This window comes from Fusarium solani, assembly GCF_023522795.1.
Source record: "Fusarium solani strain SB1 chromosome Unknown bctg00000014, whole genome shotgun sequence".
Lineage (NCBI taxonomy): Eukaryota > Fungi > Ascomycota > Sordariomycetes > Hypocreales > Nectriaceae > Fusarium > Fusarium solani.
In genome coordinates this window covers 94,235-114,939 of record NW_027072141.1, presented here as the reverse complement: position 1 = coordinate 114,939, position 20,705 = coordinate 94,235, and the positions used below count along the sequence as shown (strand labels likewise).

The 20,705-nt window shown below is 48.7% G+C and overlaps 6 protein-coding genes across 6 annotated transcripts; 4 read left to right on the top strand and 2 right to left on the bottom strand.

The window, feature by feature from the left end:
• Positions 1 to 1,109: 1,109 nt before the first annotated feature.
• Positions 1,110 to 2,410, top strand: MRS44_017519 (uncharacterized protein; the record flags this gene model as incomplete). Its single annotated transcript, XM_065615430.1, has 3 exons — positions 1,110 to 1,572; positions 1,655 to 1,995; positions 2,123 to 2,410. The coding sequence occupies 3 exons, from the start codon at positions 1,110 to 1,112 to the stop codon at positions 2,408 to 2,410; spliced, it is 1,092 nt and encodes a 363-aa protein (XP_065471502.1).
• Positions 2,411 to 3,282: 872 nt separating this feature from the next.
• On the top strand, positions 3,283 to 6,249 carry MRS44_017518 (uncharacterized protein; the record flags this gene model as incomplete). Its single annotated transcript, XM_065615429.1, has 7 exons — positions 3,283 to 3,439; positions 4,033 to 4,119; positions 4,171 to 4,178; positions 4,953 to 5,078; positions 5,132 to 5,567; positions 5,620 to 5,942; positions 6,028 to 6,249. The coding sequence occupies 7 exons, from the start codon at positions 3,283 to 3,285 to the stop codon at positions 6,247 to 6,249; spliced, it is 1,359 nt and encodes a 452-aa protein (XP_065471501.1).
• Positions 6,250 to 8,056: 1,807 nt separating this feature from the next.
• MRS44_017517 (uncharacterized protein) lies at positions 8,057 to 9,288 on the bottom strand (the record flags this gene model as incomplete). Its single annotated transcript, XM_065615428.1, has 2 exons — positions 8,057 to 8,105; positions 8,207 to 9,288. 2 exons carry the CDS (start codon positions 9,286 to 9,288, stop codon positions 8,057 to 8,059), a joined length of 1,131 nt encoding a protein of 376 aa, XP_065471500.1.
• Positions 9,289 to 10,843: 1,555 nt separating this feature from the next.
• On the top strand, positions 10,844 to 12,547 carry MRS44_017516 (uncharacterized protein; the record flags this gene model as incomplete). The annotated part of the gene is made up of 1 exon (XM_065615427.1): positions 10,844 to 12,547. One exon carries the CDS (start codon positions 10,844 to 10,846, stop codon positions 12,545 to 12,547), a length of 1,704 nt encoding a protein of 567 aa, XP_065471499.1.
• A 1,140-nt stretch (positions 12,548 to 13,687) lies between these two features.
• MRS44_017515 (uncharacterized protein) lies at positions 13,688 to 17,881 on the bottom strand (the record flags this gene model as incomplete). The annotated part of the gene is made up of 6 exons (XM_065615426.1): positions 13,688 to 14,320; positions 14,452 to 15,050; positions 15,101 to 15,414; positions 15,766 to 16,394; positions 16,486 to 17,604; positions 17,870 to 17,881. The coding sequence occupies 6 exons, from the start codon at positions 17,879 to 17,881 to the stop codon at positions 13,688 to 13,690; spliced, it is 3,306 nt and encodes a 1,101-aa protein (XP_065471498.1).
• Positions 17,882 to 17,999: 118 nt separating this feature from the next.
• Positions 18,000 to 19,936, top strand: MRS44_017514 (uncharacterized protein; the record flags this gene model as incomplete). Its single annotated transcript, XM_065615425.1, has 3 exons — positions 18,000 to 18,289; positions 18,428 to 19,751; positions 19,805 to 19,936. The coding sequence occupies 3 exons, from the start codon at positions 18,000 to 18,002 to the stop codon at positions 19,934 to 19,936; spliced, it is 1,746 nt and encodes a 581-aa protein (XP_065471497.1).
• Positions 19,937 to 20,705: the final 769 nt, after the last annotated feature.

Genomic DNA, 20,705 nt, shown 5'->3' with positions numbered 1-20,705 from the left:
AACACTTGGAGAAGTCGTCTTCAAGTTCACTTGCTACTAACCCCACGAGGACTAAGAAGAAGAGCGATGACTAGACCAAAAGAACAAGGCCGGATCCACAAGGGCTTGGCGAGATCAAGGCAAGAACTAGAGAGGTGCATGTATTCTTAGCTCCAGAGCCCTTTGGGCAGGGCCTACCGGGCGTAATAGACTCATGTGTGTGTGTGTACAGTAGGGAATCAAGGCAAGACTTCACTTCTTATATTCATCCTTGGATACACTCTGGGTTGAGGAAGCGAATGTCAGAGGCAAGCCCGAGTAGGTACGTATAGTGCAATCGCCAGTCATTTTAGGACACTTGGCAGCAGGGCAAAAAGCTGGACAAAGCATCTTCTGGTGTGATGGTGTAATTCGGACTTCGGCAGACTGTATCCTCTTTTGAGACGGCGGACTAAAACGGCCTTCGGCCTACTTGTCTAAAGCAGCCGCCGTACTTGGACTGCGATTGGCGACTACCTAGCCTGTTCTCCTTAATAAACCTTCCATTTTTCTCTCTCCGTTCGCTGGAAGAACCGTCTATTTTTGGCCCTTCGTAGGCTGCATCACTAGTCACACAACACACACACCATCTCGACATTGGCGACAAAAGCGAAACTTCTTGATAAGTGTCATTTGCAAAAGCTTAGCAAACTCTTCTCTATGACTATCCCGTATCAAACTTCGCCCCTCAAGGCTCATTTGGGCAAACCGCGAGCGGTTTGCGTCTCCTGTGAAGGTATTCAAATTACCTACCATCCACAACCCCTCTTTCGGCATACCCCCTCTTTCGGCAAGCAAAATAAAAAAAGCTTCACCAAAACTCATCAACTTCACTTATACCAGAATTGGCCAAAGTAAATAGCTACTTAGAGGACAATGCCTCTATTGATTATAGAAATGATTGGAGTTAACGATTTTAGCTCTCTTAGGCTGTGCGGGGTAGGCGATCTATGCATGCTGTGCTATGGAAATAGTGTTGGTTTAATCATCAAACTCCTCACCGCTCTTTTCCGTGTATTTTGACCTTTGTCTGCGACAACGACAAGAAAATGCCTAGGTCGAGACCTCGATGGAAATATACAGAGGAAAACATGGCAGAGGCTATCTTGGATGTTACTGATGATGGCGTTTCACCTCCTCAAGCCGCTCAGAGACGGGGAGTGCCTCGAAGCACTCTAGTCGACAGACTTAACGGCCGCGGGGCCGCTAAAGAGCAGATCCACCCTCATCGACGCTTGTCCAAGAACCAAGAGGATAGATTGGCTGCCTGGATACTCCGGCAGGAGTCCTTGGGCTACGCTCCGTCCCACAGTCAGATTCGCGCCTGTGTCATGGGCCTGTTGAGACAGCAGGGCGAACATCCCGACTTAGGACGCAATTGGGTGATCAAGTTTATCAGTCGCCGCGCAGATCTAAAGACCAAGATGGGTAGACGTCAAGAAGCCAAGAGGTTCGACTCTTTCACACCCAAAGCGGTTCATTGGTACTTTGATATCAGGGAGGGCCAGTACGGCTGGATCAAGCCGGAAAACACCGTCAACGTTGATGAAGGAGGTATTATGACTGGTTTCGGCAAGCATATACCTATATTCCTTGCCAGTGTTTGAAATTCGACCGACTAATTCTCTTTATTTAGGCCTGGATAGCCTGGTTGTTGGAAGCGCGGACCCAAGGCGGAAGGCATTTCTCAAGGGACCACAAACTCGAAACTGGACTTCATTTATCGAAGCTGTCACTGCTGACGGGCGCGCCTTAATCCCTGGCATAATCTTCAAGGGGAAAGAACTCCAGAAACAGTGGTTTCTTGAGGAATTCAAGAAGATAGCAGACTGGTATTACATAACTTCGCCTAACGGGTGGACTGACGACCACATTGGCGTTGAATGGCTTGAAAGAGTCTATCTGCCCCCGACCAGGCCTGCCGACGACTCTGACGCGAGACTGATCATTTTAGATGGTCATGGGAGTCATGCAACGGTATGTTCTTCGTTTTCTTCAGCTCAAGATCACTACTGAGCGATGGAAGGATGAATGGATGGCCACGTGCTTTTTGAATAACGTTTATTGTTGCTATCTGCCAGCACACTGCTCTCATGGACTCCAGCCGTTGGACAATGGAGTATTCAATGCCTCCAAAGCCGCATATCGACGAGAGTTAGAAAAGTTCGCTTCGTTGACTGATTCCACTCCAATGGACAAGGTTAATTTCATCAGGGCCTACGCCAAGGCGCGTCGAGTTGGAATGACTGAGAAGAACATACTCTCCGGCTGGAGGGTTACTGGAAATTGGCCGATCTCACGTGCCAAAGCGCTGCGGCACCCAGAAATCCACCAAGATAGGCCAAATGGCAGCCCAAGAGCGACCCCCGAACCCGCACCGTATTTTGACTAGGACGATACACCACAGACGAGCCGTCAAATTCGTGATCTTGGGCTGAACAAAACACCAAAGACACGGAGGCGCTACAACGTAATAGCAAAGGGCTTTGAGGCTCAACAGCAGATGGTAGCGGCGCATACTGCGAGGATTGCTAGCCTAGAGGAGGAATTGGCTCGCCTGAAGAGAGGGAAGAAGAGGAAGGCGGTGCCGAATCCTAACAAACGTTTTATGACTCTTGGTGAGACTCTAGCTGCTGGGGAAGCCATATTCAAAGAGGAGACTCAAAATATGCCTGTTGCGGTGGAATGTGGCCGTTCAGGGGAGCCGGGGTCAGAATCGGAGGCTGCGTCGGTCATTGAAGTCAGAGAGGAAACCATACCCCATCAACTAACCACGCGGTCAGGGCGGCTTATCAAAAGACCCAGGATTCAATAGAGAGACGCAACTATTATTCACAAGACGCAAATTCTTGCACGCACCTATCAATTTGGCCAAGTTCTGTGTAAGTAAACATGTTGATTTTTGGTGGTGCTTTTTGTTTTTTTGCCTGGCGAAAGGGTGGGGTTGGCGAAAGGGTGGTTGTGCATGGTACTTAAGTATATAAAATATATTTATTATACTCTCTTATATATTAATTACCCTAGCTATTAATATAACTTAATTATATGTAATACCTTAAGTATATTACTAGATATAACTATATTTCTTACTTAGTTATATATAACCTAATCTTCTGCTAATATAAACCTAGTATGACTAGTTTATCCCTTGGGAAATCCTATCATCATTACATCTCTGACCTCACTCTTCTACCACTTACTCTATCTATCACTTATCCGAAACATCTTGAGCACACAAAGAGCCGTGCACCAAAGCATATCACAATGTCTGAGAAGAAGACTGCTGAGGACCACGAGTATAAGGTTGGTGGTGGTATCTCCAATGGCTTGCCATGCAACGGAGTTATCGCACCGGCGAGCAACTGGGCTCAGGTTACATCTAAGACGTTCGATACCATCATTATTGGTGCTGGATTCGCTGGTTTGACAGCTGCCCGCGACCTCACTTTATTAGGCAAGCTCTGTCACAGAGTCCATCCCTTATTAAGCCCATACTAATCTCCGAGAATAGGCCATCATGTTCTGCTACTCGAGGGACGTGATCGTATCGGAGGCAGGACATGGACATCAAATGTTGATGGCCTCTCTACAAGATGGGAGGAACCTGGATTCACTGGGAGCAGCCTCACGTCTACCGTGAAATGGCTCGGAGCCATACATGGCTATATGAATATTCACGCCGATTTTCTCATATTCATATTATATTCAACTTATCTTGCAAAACACATATTCATATAACATATTCATGCATATTCATATAAGGGCTCACGTGATGCCAAGCTACCGCAGTAAAGTGAGAGGAACCCATTGATGTAGCTATATAGCCCGAAAACTTCTCAATCGCCCCCGTTTGACCTATACACTATTAAATATCACCCTCTATAGCCTCAGGATCACACGGGAGGCCTACCCCCCCCTCAGCTAACGGTCTAATATGTCCCTCACGCAGCCAGTTGCCGATACACTTAATCTTCTCAATGCTCTCAATTAGCAATCGTAGCCTATCCCATCTAGCTGTGCGCCTAGCCCCCGAAAAGGTCTGCTCTGGCTCTGCTGATTCTGCTGGTACAGATAGGATATCGATAGCTATATGGCTAAGCCGTGGGTATACTATACGAACGTCCTCACTATACTACTATTAAAGGGGCGTAGTACCCTCTGTAAGTGTGATAGGAGCCTCTGAGATAAAGCTATCAAAATTATCCTTGTCCCGTGCTCTCGCTATTATCTTATTTCGCAGTTCTAAGCGCATCTTTGAGAGTATTATATCTTTCTTTCGCTTTAATAAAGTAGGCGTAGCTAAGGATTGCTCTGAGAGCTATATCTAGATATCGTGATTAGTCTCTTTTATCTAGAGACTACGGGCGGCGGCAAACGCGCCCTCGTGCTATTCCTCGGGCTAACATTCTTTGATATAGCTCTTGCGTTTAATAGGATCGAGAAGGAGGGCGGGGGCATATACGGGGCCATCCTCGGCCATAGTGTAATACTTATCGAGTATAAACTAGCACATATCGATAGAGTGAATTATACGATCATCGCGATTGCTCGGCTGCGAGTAGTGGGCCGAATTAGCTGATTAGCATGCCGTATAACGGTATAATCCATGGAGAAAGCAGGAAAATGTAAAACTTAGCCATATACCTTCCACTTTTCGCAGTGTCCTAGGAGAAGGTCCAGCAGCTTAAGTGACTGTGAGATTAATGACATAGCGCCTATCCTGCCATGCAGCCGAAGCTAATGAGGCCGGAGGTGACTAGTACCTATCATCCACAGAGATTAAATCTCATTTGTGCCAATCAGGACCCTCTCCATTATATGAATATGCATGAATATGAATACGAAAGTACATATTATATTCATATCTTATATGGATATGAATATGAATATATTCATGCATATTCATATAAGACCTTATTTGAATATTCATATAGCCATGTCTGATGGCTCGCTACAACCTTCACCGGGACTTTGTTGTCACTGGTGATGTGCCCAACCAGCCACGCTCCGTCTTGGTGGATGACGATGGCGAGAAGCAACAGCTGTCACTGGAGACATTTGTAAGTACACCACGACCGGTATCTAAGAGTTTCAGCTGAAAAGAAATCAAAAGGACAAGCTGGCCGATCATGCTTTCAAAATCTACTGCAATGTTGATGGTGAAGAACGCAAAACGGGAATCCCATTCCCCCATGATTCCCTGCGCAACCCTGACGCAAGAGTTTATGAGTCTTTGTCCGTCAACGACAGACTGAACCAAGTACGCGGGTCACTCACCAAAACCCAGACCTGCATTCTCAAGGGTTTGATTGAGGGAATCGTCGGCAATGAGGACTTCGACAATGTAGGCTTCTTTGACGTGCTCCGATGGTGGGCTCTGAGCGGCTACTCAACCTCTGGCCTGTACGAGTTCACAGAAGTATACAAGATCAAAGAGGGCCAGACGCATTTCGCCCTGCAGTTCTTTAAGGAGGCTGTCCAGTCGCAGACTCTCTTATATCTTCAAGACACGCGTCGAGTCAGTATCCGACAAGAACGGTTCCGTGACGGTGACATTGAGGGATGGACGCCAATTCCGCGGTCGCCTCCTCATATCGACAGTCCCCCTCAACGTTCTCCGAGAAGTCAAGTTTGATCCTCCCCTGAGCGCGACTAGAGATGAAGCAGCACGCCTTGGCCAGGTTCACAACGGAGCCAAGATTCACTTCAAGATTGGCGCCTCAGAGACTCGTCCCTTGTCTGTTTTGCGTTATCCAAAGGCCAGAATCGTGACCACACTGGGTGACGGTCGCACCAAAAGTAACGGCAGCCGTCACATGGTTGCATTTGGGAGAAACGATGCTTCGTTGAGCACAGAAGACGATGCCAAGTCATTCTATGATGAGGCACGCGAGGCCTACCCCGATATGCCAGTTGAAAAAGTGGTGAGTAAACCTCTAGCACTCTCACGAGGAACTTTCTGTTCTTCACCCGTCACTGCACAAGATATGGACTAACAGGTGGGATTAGCTCTGGCACGATTGGAGCCGTGACGAATTGGCCAAAGGCGGTTGGTGCATGTATCGTCCTGATTTCGCTTTCCGATACCAGGACGCCGTTCTGTTTGCCAATGCGGATTGGGCATTGGGCTGGCGTGGGTTTATCGACGGTGCCATTGTGGAGGGAACCAGGGCTGCGTTTGAAGTTAAGAACGAGCTGGTTTCCTCCCATGCTATCAAGGCGAACCTGTAGTTTAAGCAGATAAGATCAGTGGTGCGTTTTGGGCTATTAAATAAGAGAAGCAATTGCGATTATATAACTAAGTGACGCGCCATATTTTTTATTAGTATTGCATTGAGAGCTTTATTTCAGGTGAAAGAGGATTGTGGGGAATTACAGGGGTCCTAAGCCAATAACAACGCGAAACGACCACTTCAACTGAAAGTGCAAGGAACGATAGAGTTATTAGCCGCAATGCTTTGGGCCACCATGTCCAGCTGTTCTTGCAGTTGTTTCAGCTCTTCCATGGTGTTCTCGCGCCTTTCTAAGTTGCTCGTTCGTTTCTTGCATCGCCTCTGGCTCCTCGGTGGCCTGTTCATGCATACGTCTAGTTTTGTCGACCTTCTTCCGATCCTCGGCTGCCTCGTGAGAATCTGGCGACTTGGGGTAGCGAGCTGATAACCGAGGTATTCAAATCCGCATAACTACTTAGTACACGCACCAATGAAGGCTGCCAATTAGCAATGCATATTCCTTTTGAATACCTCAATGGAAATATATGGGAATTACGCGGGGCGAAAACCGTGGCCGGTAAAACTGACCGCAGCGGGGGGAGTAAGAGGGAGGCCACCCTTGGGTTATATATCTTCGCGACGGGTCGTTACGGTTGAAGCTGAAGATTATCTTCCATAGCGTAGTTAGTCTAAAAGATAGGATTTACGCCGATAAGAGTCATCTTTACGCACCGGACGTGACTGTCGCATATAACGAGACGGCTTACTTTGGTTCCCGTTTCGGCTCGCATCGTTCCCCTAATCATTGCGCTGAGAAATGGCAGAAGTTCTTAGAAGGTAGAAAGGGATAATTCTTTTTTATTTCTTATATAGAGGTTAGAGGAATTAAATACCCTTTAAGAGATAAAAAAATGTTATATTAATTTTTTATTTTAAGTAAAAATAATAATAATAATAAAGCTATTATCCCTTCAATTGTCGAGGAGCTCCGGCAAGTACCCCGCCCCACACCACCCCTGTCAACGAGGAGGTACATGAGGGGAACCACACGATGTGTCATTAATCATCACCATCTAAATCCTCATACAAACCATTCTCAATTCAACGATGACTTTTCAATCGATACCTTCATCACTACCTACAGAGGCAGTCAATCCAGGGGCTTCAATTAGGGCAGCCGAGGTCAAGAAGCTCAAGGAGGCCGTTGGCGCCGGTCAGTCGTAATAAAAGGAGGCGCCAGACAGTTTGGGGATGTGAGCAGTATGATGTAGCGATTTGTAACTCGAGAGATTGCTGGTACTTCTACCATAGGCTAAAATAGGTGAGGGGCTAGGTACCTTTGATCCAATGCATTTTTATTGGCTGCCAACCCCTGCTGTGACCCGACCGGAGCTCCTCGACAATTGAAGGGATACTCTTCCCCAGACGTCTCAATCACTACCTGACACGTTCTTGCATTATGCCCGGGCTTGCCGCATACACCACATCGCCGAACACCCGGTCCGACCGACCTTCCCCGACCACCACCTCTTGACGATTCCGCAACTACCTGCGCATCAACATCCATCTGATCAATTGCTTGCCTTGCTTGATCTACTATCATTACCCCTCCTTTCTGTAGTCTAGTCCTTTTGACCCTCCGGCGCCGGCTTAGTATCTCATTTGCCTGCCGAAGGTCTTGGTTTTCAGCAACCAGTAAGGCAACCTTATGCATAACTGCCTTTGTCCCTTTCTCAAGAGACTTCATAGCTGCAATAATTGACTCTGGAGAGCTACTATGATGCCTCCTGATTCGTCTTTCGAGGTATTCAGACTGAGATCCGGCCTCAAGCACGGTCTTTGGGGTCTTTGAGACCCAAGGGGTCGTAGGGCTGACTACCTCCTCGGCAGGCGTTGGAGTCCGTAGCTGCACATCAAGCTTTGAGACTATACTTTCTGGGTCAAGAGGGACAAGCCCAGCTCCTCTAAAGGCTGACCTGATGTTTCTTTCTGTCATAGTAGCCTGATGCGCGGCGTAGAAGGCTGGAAAGAACTCGGTCTTAGAAATATGGGTTATAGAGCATCTGATCAAATGCTCTATTTCTCGACCATAAGCCTGCTTAAGCAGGTTAAAGTACCCGACGTCAAGAGGCTGAAGTAGATGAGACGAATGAGGCGGCATACAAAGCGTAATAATCTTCTTTTCCTCACAATATCTCTCAAAGTCGACGGAGTGGTGACTTTCGTGGCCGTCGAGGATCAAAAGACGATAGGAACCAACTGATCGGTTGCTTGTACACCGGTCAAAGTGCTTTAGCCACTCGAGACCGATGTCGTTATCGGTCCAACCATTTTGGCTCGTTGCAATAGCCCAATCGCCCGGGAGGTTGCTTTCTTGGTACCAATTGGCGAGGTGATATTGGCCCGCACCGATGATAAACGGCTGGATCGCCCAGCCTTCCGCATTGATCGCCTGAATGACCGTAATCCATTCCCGGTTTCCAGGCTGCACTGATTTTGGCTTTCCACGCCTATCTGTGCCTGTGACGACCATTCCGCTCTGAATTATGCCCATCATAAAGCCGGTCTCATCAAAGTTCCAGATATCATCTGATCGGATGCCATACTTCGCGATTGTATTCGCCACGAGCCTAAACCAATTGCGAATAATGGTTGGATCTTCGCACTTGGCTCTCTGGTAGTCGTATTTACGAAAAAAACGCGTCTTAAGCTCTTGGTGTCGCGTAACGAAGTTATGAGCCCAGCGCTTGCCGACGGGTGGCGTGTCGCGGTCGGCGAGCAGTCGGTTGGCCATTTCTTCAACAAAACGCAGTCGCGGGGGAAATCCTCGCGAATCTAGGTGGAGAATAAACTGAATTAGGATCTGTTCCTCTAGATCAGATAGTCGGCGTGACTTTGGGATCCAATCGCATCGCGATTGAATGCCTTGTCTGCGACGACGTAGCCTTGACTCGGAGACCTTATAGATCTTTGCAGCGCGTCGGACGCTTAGCTTTGGGTCATTTTGAATGGCCTGAAGGGCAAGAAGGGTTCTAGCCTCTGTATTTGGGTCTGACATGGTTGGTGGTTATGGAATCAATTGATTAAGTGGAAGGTTAGGTGTAGGAGGGAAAAGTGCGTCGCATACTTGGATGCGTCGCATGCTTATCATGTACGTTACTAAATAAGATGGAATAGTTAGTTAAAAGAGAAAAAAAAATTAAAATATTGATTAAGAGGGGTTGGGTTAATATTACTCTCGATTATGCCTATACCCGTTGGCTCATGTGGGCCCTTGAGGACAGCCACAAAATGTGAGTCATCAGCGGGGCCCTCTTTCCCCCTTGAAAAGCCGTCTTTTTCATCCTTCGAGTTTTGGCGACCGGTTTATGAGCCGGGTTACATTTTTAGGCTATTCCTATTTGAATCAAGCCCGTACAGCATGTCATCCAAAAGGCGCGTCACCTGACTACGTGTGTCGATCGCTTTTAAAGCGCGTGTCAGACAACTAGCTCCACAGGGATCATTGATGGCACCAGTCAATTAATGAGAATTATCTGAAGAACAAAAGAAATCGAACAGCCATGTGTTCAGGCAGAGCTATTTAAGTTCATGTCGTTGGGATTATGCGACAGGCCAGATGTGAAACCGGATAGTTACATCCGGTCACACGAATGTTATGCGACACACTGTCCTCTGTTCGAGGTTCTCAGTGTTATACCGGGGAAAGTTAGGCTTTCCGGTGTCTGGGTCTACCCAGAATCGAATGGCAGCTTCTCCTGAGTCAGGACTACCGATTGATGAATTTGCCGTAGCCATTGGTGCAGAATTGGAACTGTTGTGAATATATTTGTTATATTGGTGTGGACATGATAGTGTCAAAGTTGACTAGGGGTAGTGATGTCAAGAGCGGGGTTGTTGTGATGGCGGGGTCATATGTGCAGAATCCGGGTTTATTCATGAAAAAGAGGTACTTCTATTTAGCAGCATTACCCCCCTTTTTGGAAGTATCTTTATTTTTTGCGAATCAAGGGCCCCTTTTGCTAGTCAATGACCCCCCGCAAGTAGGGGCCACGCTTTTTGGTCGCCATGGTTGTCTCGGCAAATGGTGGGCGGCATGACGTATTATTTAGTAATAACTCGGAGAGAGCAGGTGAGGTGGATGTGCTGGAGCCACCGCTTCCGGCACCAAGGGGTTGCGTGCCGCCCCTCCTCTGTTGCAAGGCTTACGTCACTGGCATGGCAACAAACTGAGATCAGCATCACCCCAAACCTGCTCACCACATGGTGTATTATCAGCTGGTCCTGCCTGGTCGCTTGGGCCCTGTCTGTAGGGTGGACCCGTGAAACATCTTGAAGCAGAGCAGTCTCAGTAAGGAGCTATCTGTGTGCGAGGCTGTGTTGATAAGAGGGAAAGTAGAAATACCGTAAGAACTCACGAAATTCGAACAAAATTGAGTTCAACCGGCGGTCTTGGCGCATTGCTTCCCGGATGATCACTTCCTCATACAGTTAATATGTGGAAGTGATCAATTGAGGGGTAATATCAGAAGATCAGATGTCCCCCCGGGCCATGATTTTTGGAGTTTCTCTTTCATCCGATCTGAAGCTATCACCACCGCGTTTTTCACACAATGCCGCCGCTTGATGAGGTTGATCCTAATGCCGGCTGGACTGTGGCCTCAACACCAAGGAAAAGGCCCGGCCCAAAGCCTAAGCCTCTTGAAGAGCGGAAGGTCAAGAGGATCATGCCAATCCAACGCCCGGAGAGAAGCTATTCACCGGAACAGAAGGCAGAAGTCCTCGTGTGGCTGATCCACGGCCATGTTATAAGAAGAGGGTGGAAGAGGAAACCTACGCTTCGTGATGCCGAGAAGCACTTCAAAATACCCCTAACCACGATCCACGGGTGGCACGTTAAGCGTGAGTCTTTCCTTGAAGAACATATCCGCAGACTTTGCCCTAAGTGGCCGGACCTTGAAGATCGAGTATACCTCTCTTTCTTAGAGCGCCGCGCCCAAGGGAAAGTAGCTACGACCTCCTGGTTCCGCCGGCACGCACAGGCTATTTACAAGGAGTTATACCCGGACCAAGCCTCCCGGTTCCCTTTCTCCACCGGTTGGTGGAGGGGCTTTCTTCGGCGTCATAACATTGTAAAACGACGAGTGACGAAGCAGTCAACTAAGCGGCCAGAGGATTATATCGATATTGTGAATAGATTCTTACGATTCGTTAGACGCATCTCTACATTAGGATTCCAATCTCGGGCTATCACGATGATCTTGAACTCGCCAAAACGCCGGTTTTATCGGCGCCTAATACTCAACCTAGACGAGACCCCAATACCATTTGAGTATCTCGATGGCTTCACTTGGGAAATACGCGGCGCAAAATCGGTCTCTGGGAAAAGCGACCGCAGTGGATGGAATAAGCGCCAGGCCACCTTGATTCTCTATATATTCGCAGATGGCGAATTCAGGCTTCGACCGACTATCATATTTCATGGTACCCCTACCGATGAAGGCGGCCAAAATTACGAGAAGGAGCAGCATCTTTATTCCCCTGACGTCGACGTGGAGTTCAATAAAACAGCATATAATAACGAGGAGCTTTTTTCCTCCTGGATTGACAACAAGCTTCTTCCCCTTATTAAGGGCGAAGAAGAGGATATGTTGCTCGTGATGGATGCAGCCACGTTCCATAAGACCGAAGGGATTAAGAAGAAATTAAGGGATAATAGTATTTCCCTTGCCCTTATCCCCCCTGGCTGTACGAGTCTTTTGCAACCCCTTGACACCGCTATTAACGCTCCTTTTAAGCGGTGGTTACAGGAGGCAACTGACGAGTATGTTGAGCGGATGGAAAGAGAGAAAGGAGAGGATTTTAACTGGTCAGTTAGTGATAAGAGAGTTATGGTTACTCATGTGGTTGCTTCTGCTTTAAAGCGTCTTAATGCACAGTCAGAGATGGTCAAAAAAGCGTTCTTGAACTGCGGAATAAGCGTACGCCCTGACGGGACCGAGGACTGGCTGATCCGGATCAAGGATATACCTTCTGATCAGATTGACTTCACTGGGTGGGAAGAAGCCGAGGAAGTCATCGTCAAAGACGAAGACCCCGTGGATCCCCTATGTGATGAGGAGGAATTCCTAGCTGCCGACGATGACGAGCTTCTTCTGCGTACACGATATCACGAAGAAGTCATCAAGCAGCTGCAAGAGCGGCTGCGGAAGAGGGGCCTCAAGGTATCAGGGAAGAAGGCAGATCTGATCCAACGACTGCGAGATGATGATGACTCGCAAAATCCTCGAGAAGGAGATACGATATATATTAGCTAACTAGACTAGAAGAATCAGCGCCTTCAGAAGTCTTATTGACCTTATTATCTTGCCAAAAGAAGGCTATCCCCTCTTGCCATTCACGTTCCTTTCTTAACCTCCAGTCCATCTTCCTCCACCTCTTTCCTTTGCCTTCTACCTTACAGACATAATTTCCCCTGCCTCATGACATCGTCAACAGGCTTCCTACTGCGCACCCTTACCCAGCCGTAATGAGAGCCTGATTTTACTAGGGAAATGGCCTCTTCTTCACCCGGTGAGGAAGGGAGTCGGTACTCAAGGCGGTAGGTCTGTCCGACCTCGAAGCAGGCTGCGGTCTCAAAGTCATATGTGACATCTAATTAGTTAGCCTCGCATAGCCTTATCATGATCTTCAACACCAAAAACACACATATGATGTCTATGAAGCCGGCGGCAGCCATCTTCGTTATCACGATGTCGGGGGGCAGCTTCAATGCAAGGAGGAGGTTGGAAGTGGGAACAAGCCCCCTACCTATTTTTAGTGCGGAATCAGTTCTGCCGCCCATCCCCGCCCTCTGTGTGGCTTGCCAAGAGACACTAGTTGAACTCAATTTTGTTCGAATTTCGTGAGTTCTTACGGTAGTCACCGCAATCAATGCTTGGGCAGCGCCTCGGGGCTATGCCTTTTCAGTTACGACCTCTTGGAAGACTCCCAATGGAAGAACCGGGGTTATCTACGGATGTGACCGCTCAGGGATAACGAAGACCAAGCCAACGAAGAAACGAAAACGGAAGACTACAACACGTCGTACAGGATGCCTCTTCTCTATTACGGCAAAGGAAAGCCTGTGTGGGACTACCGTAAGAACTCGTTAAATTCGCGCTTTTTTGAGTTCAACTGGCGTCTCTTGGCAAGCCACACTGAGGGCGGGGATGGGCGGCAGAACGGATCCCCTACCAAAAATAGGTAGGCGGCTTATTCCCACTTCCAACCTCCACCTTCTATTGAAGCTGCCCTCCGACATCGTGATAACGAAGATGGCCGCCGCAAAGGAAAGAGGTGGGGGAAGATGGACTGAAGGTTAAGAAAGGAACGTGAATGGCAAGAGGGAATAGCCTTCTTTTGGCAAGATAACAAGGTCAATAAGACTTCTGAAGGCGCTGATTCTAATAGTCTAGTCAGCTAATATATATCGTATCTCCTTCTCGAGGTTTCTGCGAGTCATCATCATCTCGCAGTCGTTGGATCAGATCCGCCTTCTTCCCTGATACCCTGAGGCCCCTCTTCCGTAGCCGCTCCTGCAGCTGCTTGACGACTTCTTCGTGATATCGTGTACGCAGAAGAAGCTCGTCATCGTCGGCAACGAGGAATTCCTCGTCGTCGCATAGGGGATCCACGGGGTCCTCGTCTTTGACGATGACTTCCTCGGCTTCTTCCCACCCAGTGAAGTCAATCTGACCAGAAGGTATATCCTTGATCCGGATCAGCCAGTCCTCAGTCCCGTCAGGGCGTATGCTTATTCCGCAGTTCAAGAACGCTTTTTTGACCATCTCTGACTGTGCATTAAGACGCTTTAAAGCAGAAGCAACTACATAAGTAACCATAACTCTCTTATCACTAACTGACCAGTTAAAATCCTCCCCTTTCTCTCTTTCCATCTGCTCAACATACTCGTCAGTTGCCTCCTGTAACCACCGCTTAAAAGGAGCGTTGATAGCGGTGTCAAGGGGTTGCAAAAGACTCGTACAGCCGGGAGGTATAAGTGCAAGGGAGATACCGTTATCCCTTAGTTTCTTCTTGATCCCTTCAGTCTTATGGAATGTGGCTGCATCCGTCACGAGCAATATATCCTCTTATTCATCCTTAGTAAGGGAAGAAGCTTGTTGTCAATCCAGGAAGAAAAAAGCTCCTCGTTATTATATGCTGTCTTATTGAACTCTACGTCGACGTCAGGGGAATAAAGATGCTGCTCCTTCTCGTAATTCTGGCCGCCTTCATCGGTAGGGGTACCATGAAATATGATAGTCGGTCGAAGCCTGAATTCGCCATCTGCGAATATATAAAGAATCAAGGTGGCCTGCCGTTTATTCCACCCGCTGCGGTCGCTTTTCCCGGAGACTGATTTTGCGCCGCGTATTTCCCAAGTGAAGCCATCGAGATACTCAAATGGTATTGGGGTCTCGTCTAGGTTGAGTATTAGGCGCCGATAAAACCGGCGTTTTGGCGAGTTCAAGATCATCGTGATGGCCCGAGATTGGAATCGTAATGTAGAGATGCGCCTGATGAATCGTAAGAACCTATTCACGACGTCGATATAATCCTCTGGCCTCTTGGTTGACTGCTTTGTCACTCGTCGCTTTACGATGTTGTGACGCCGAAGGAAGCCCCGCCACCAACCGGTGGAGAAAGGGAACCGGGAGCTTTGGTCCGGGTATAACTCCTTGTAAATAGCCTGTGCCTTCCGGCGGAACCAAGAGGTCGTAGCTACTTTCCCTTGGGCGCGGCGCTCTAAGAAAGAGAGGTACACTTGATCTTCGAGGCCTGGCCACTTGGGGCAGAGTTTCCGATGATATTCTTCGAGGAAAACTCACGCTTTTGTCGCCATCCACGGATCGTTCCTTCCGGTATTTTAAAGTGCCTCGAGGCATCATAAACCGTAGGCTTCCTTTTCCAACCCTTCTTTATAACGTGGCCGTGGATCAACCACACGAGGACTTCCGCCTTCTGCTCCGGTGAATAGCTTCTTTCCGGGCGTTGGATTGGCAGGATCCTCTTTGGTTTCCGCTCTGCAAGAGGCTTGGGCTTTGGGCCGGGCTTTTTCCTTGGTGTTGAGGCCACAGTCCAGCCGGCATTGGGATCAACCTCATCAAGCGGCGGCATCGTGTGAAAAACGCGGTGGTGATAGCTTCAGATCGGATGAAAGAGAAACTGCAAAAATCCTGGCCGGGGGAACATCTGATCTTCTGATATTACCCCTCGAATGATCACTTCCACATACTAACTGTATGAGGAAGTGATCATCCGGGAAGTAATGCGCCAAGACCGACGGTTGAACTCAAAAAGCGCGAATTTAACGAGTTCTTACGGTATCTCCTTGACTGCGATAAGGCTCCCAACGCGTACCGGGCAGGGGTCTGATCCAATTAAAATGGGGCAAATGAGGGGTACTTCTTTTCGCACCTAATTTCTATGGTGATAGAAGTCAAAGCAAACCGACGAGTTACATAACGCAACATTGCAGAGTTCACAGCCGTACCTCGATTTGGGCACCTTCTTCTTGCCTCTATTCCCGTTGATCTCGGCCAAGGCACGCTCCTTTCCTTTGGACCTCGCATCGCCACAGCGGTGGCCCTGACAGGCGTGGCAAGCGCTGCGCTTGGTGCGGCCTCGATAGATGAGCTTATGGCCCGGGTTATTGAGGTCTTCGTTGCCGGACCGGTATCTCTTCCTTCCTTCAGAAGCCGGGCTGAAAGTCGCGATGAGGGCATCTACAATACAGCCTCGCCACGCCGCTTGTGACTTATATCGCTTCCAACTTGGGTTGCCGTGAAGCTGAAGGAGATAACTGTTGACGAGCGCTATTTCGAGGAGGAAAGTCCAGGCTAGAGCCTGCCAAGGGCCCCGACGAATGCGGTGGTCATAACCTAGGGATGCCCTCAGTTGATCTCCTCGGTCCACATGATTCATTTCGTCGTTATAGAGAGCGGCAACCAAAGGGATCTGAAATTCCTTCACAGCTTCGTCACCGAAATAACGCTGTATCGGGCGTGCACGAGCTTCCATTGTATTTGGCCGCTTCCTCTTGCGCTTAACGAGCTCGTCTCCCTTAAACACAGAAGTCAGGAAGAGCACGAGGGCATTATCCTTCCACGCGATTTGATTCACCTGCCAAGCCAAGAGACAAATTAGTAAGGGAATCACACGTAAATATGTCTTTCTTCCTTGCCTTATGATCGACTGTTGGGGCCTTTCGTACCTCCCCAAATCGAAGAAGGTTACGGCCGGCAGTGTCATCAACTTTGAGCTGCACAAAGGGCTTGTAAATACCACAGTTGCGGCGGGCTGTGCCTGTGGCCCCGTGGCCTAGCCTTCGTAGCTGTGTGAAGAGATTCGCGGAGGAAAAGAGGTTATCGATGAAGACGTGATATCTGGCTTTGGGCAGCTTATTAACTAGGGCAACGACCACGCTTTGTGTCGGATTAAGAGGCGTATAAAGCCCCCTTCTTCTCTGACTTCGTAGCTGACGAGAAAGCTGACTTTGACCCTTCTTCTGACCCTTCTTCTTTGGCAGGGCAACTGGCCCGTATCGCTTCTTCGGCTGGTGCCAAATCCACCGCAGAAAGAAGCCCTTTTGAGCCGCAACCCAAGACTTGAAGCCGAGAGGCGTAGGTTTATTTGGGACCTTCGTTGTCTCGTATGATCTTCCTGTGAAGCGGGTCATACACTCATCCACAGCGATATTCGTGCCTGGGGCCCATAACTCGAGAGATACCCGTTGTATGTGCTCAGACCAGTTATCCACAGCTTGGAATACCCTCGGAAGTTGTGTATCGGCTGTGTTGAACGGGTTGAAGACTCGTATGTGCCGTTGAAGGAGCTGATAGCGGTCGTACGTTAGATATTTGCGTATGCTGTGGTCGGCAGCCTGATGCTCCGGCGCAGAAGTCTCCCAATGGCGGTGGATCGTAGATTCCTTGTGAATTCCTATGTAAATCAGGATGGCAAGCCAGACGTATACTTCTGCAGCGGAGGTTTTAACCCAGCTTTTGAGCCGGGCTTTCGGGCTCAAATGACGGTCTCGGAGCAAGCTTTCAACCCAACTATTGGTATATTGAACCCAGCTTTCAACTAAGGAATAAGGTAGGAAAAGCTGGAAAAGCTCTAGAGGCGTATGGGGCAGAGGCTTGATAACGAAGTCGCGAGAAGGCATCTCCATTGGAAGAAAGTAGGCGCCGCACCTTAGGGCCGGGCTGAAGACGGGTCGGCACGTGACGTCGTTAGGCTGCTCACGGCGGCTATCTTCCTCTGTGATATAGCTACTTGGATCAGAGGCGTTGAGTGCCTCGTCGGGAATTGATTGAGAAGTCATAGGTCTCTTTAAAATGATTTCTATGGTGTTTTGGCCGTAATTGCTTTCAGAGAGACCTTTCCGTACCCCGCTTGTACTCTCATCATTACGCGATAAAAGTGGGTCCGGTACGCGTTGGGAGCCTTACCGCAGTCAAGGAGATTTGGAAGCTCACACATCGCCCCGGGCCTGGCTTTCATCAACATAACCACGGGCCAAGCTTCAGTGAGCAAGCACATCCAGCACATCGTCATCTATCATCCCCAGATAGATCAACAATCCACAGACTCACCGATGCCGGCATTGAGCCAAAGAAGATCCAATCCTATCTACGCTTGAACTCAGATACACTTGCTACACAGCAAGATATCTACAATTGCATTGCACAAGGGAAGCGGGAGCTTGCCAAAGGTCAAAGCAGCATGCATGCCCTTGCCAATGAGCTTGAGAACGAAGGCTTCTGGAGTCAGATACGCCTTGACGAGAGTAGCAGAGTCACATCAGTGTTTTTTGCACATCCAAGCTCATTGAGATACCTCAAGTTATACCCTGAAGTGCTCATATTAGACTGTACGTACAAGGTCAACAAGTACAGCATGCCTCTTCTCGATATAGTTGGTGTTGATGCTTGTCAACGATCCTTCTGTATTGCATTTGCCTTTCTCAGTGGCGAGGAAGAAGGGGACTTCATCTGGGTTCTTGAGCGGTTACGGTATATATATGAGCATTATGGGGTAACCCTTCCGTCTGTAATACTCACAGATCGCTGCCTTGCTTGTATGAATGCTCTTTCTTCTCCCTCTTGCTTCCCTGAGTCACCTTTGTTGTTATGCCTATGGCATATCAACAGAGCGGTCTTAAGCTATTGCAAGCCCGGATTCACTCGAGATAAAGACGATACTCAAGGGCAGGAAGAGTGGGATACATTCTACAAGTCTTGGCATGAGATCGTGGCCTCAACGACCGAGGATATCTACAAGGAGAGGCTTGAGAAGTTCAAGCAACGCTACAGCTCTAGCCACCTCAACGAGGTTGGCTACATCATGGAGACTTGGCTAGACCTCCACAAGGAGAGGTTTGTGAAGGCCTGGGTTCATCAACACCTTCATTTCCAGCAATTCGTTACGTCACGAGCCGAAGGCATCCATCAGCTCGTCAAATCTCACATGAAGACCTCGAAAATTGACCTTTTTGGGGCCTGGAATATCATCAAGCTCGTTCTATTGAACCAACTCAACCAGCTTGAGGTTAACCAAGCTCAGCAGCAGGTCAGCACACCAATTGATATATCTGGGCCGCTGTATAGTAATATCCGTGGTTGGCTATCACATGAAGCACTGCGGCAACTTGATGCTCAACGGCAACGGCTATTGAGAGAGTATCCTGCATGTACAGGAGTCACTACGAGGACCCTTGGTCTGCCTTGTGCTCATACGCTTCAACCTTTGGTACAGCTCGATGAGCCCCTTCTGCTAGAGCAGATCCACCCACACTGGCTTCTCCATCGCCCAGGAACCCCTCGGCTTATTGTTGAGCCTCGCAAGCAATTTGATCGCCTAGCAGCCAGTTCAATGCTTCCACCAACAAGCACACGGCGTGAGCATTGTGCATTTGAAGCCATTGAGGAAGCAGTACGGCCAAAGGCGCCACCAAAGTGCTCCAAATGTGGCACGCTGGGCCATACATTAAGGTCTAAGGTGTGCCCCTTACGCTACGAATATCTCGTAGAGGCTCCAACAGGATCCTCTACAACAACAGATCTGGTACAGACTCCTATTGAAGCCTCTACAACTACGCACACAACAACACATACAACCACTCGCTCTGAAACCCGCTCAGTATCACCGGCATCTCTGTCAGGAACCTCTATAGTATCTGAGATTATAGCCTACACAACAACGCACATAACAACACACACAAAAACTCGTATAGTATCTCCTCCAACACCTACACCAGCAGCTGCGGCTCCTACATTACGAGCTGATGACCCGCGTGCTATCTACCAACGGTACAAAGAAGCACGAGAGGCCTGGTATGCTACAGTGCCCCGGGGAGGGTTGAGGACCAATCAACAATACCGGAAGGCTATGGGGTTGCCGGCACGCTATAGCAACGCAGAGCTCGAATGGTGTATTGACTATAAGCAAATGGGGAGCCATTGCGGGGGGAATCCGGTATGAGACAGTGGACTAAGGAGGAGAAGATGAGTTATCTTGACTGGGATAAGGCAGAGAACGAGCGGGTTGAAGCGGAGGTAGGAGAAGAGATGGCAGAGAAGCCTTTCTTGCAGCGGCGAGGAATGAAACACATCTGGGATGCTGCTGAGAGAGATGTTATGCAGCAACGGGGAGGGGCCTAGTGGGAACGCCCCCCGCTAACATTTGCAAAGTTGATACGAAATGTGATAAAAAATATATCATTTAAATGAGAAAGAAAGGGTAAAACTCCTAGTATAGGATTGGTGATCTGATGGCTTAATTTGAGGAGGTTGCTCATTGTGACGGTCAAGGTTCCCAACGTAGTAAACCGTAACCTGATTTGGTTTATGTTGGCAGTTGCAACGGGGCGTGGCGTACTGAGTATAGGGTGGCGAATCACGTCTGATAATGTCAAGAAGTATTCTTGAGTAATCAAGTTGTATTGAAAGCTGAGGTAGCGAGAGTGTCTGTCTACGGGATGTTGTGTGGTTTTTTATAGGTAGGGTCTGGGGAGCATCTCACGATGCCCATCGTGAGATAGTGTTACATTCTCACTTGCCCGGAGTGAGAAAGTAGGTCCCGCTCACTCGCACCGAGTGAGCGGAATACGTTGATCCGTGCCGTGTGGCGACACGCATTCGATCGCGGCATGGGCCGTGACACGATGTCTCCCCTCCGTTGGTCTTGTCCTCAAGGCCACATACAACTTTCGTTGGTTCGTCAACCTTCTTCCGTCTTGTCTGCTATGTCGTGCTGACGCGATGTCTAGCCGTGTTCCGAAACGAAAGGATAGTCAAAACGTCAGTCCTTCCTCTCAAACTCTCAATCGTCAAGATAGGGCGGTTGCCATCGATCAATTCGGCTTTCTCGTTATGCCTTGTTCTCGTTGTTCTTCTCGCGGGGTTCAGTGCAAGATGATGGAAGGGGCTA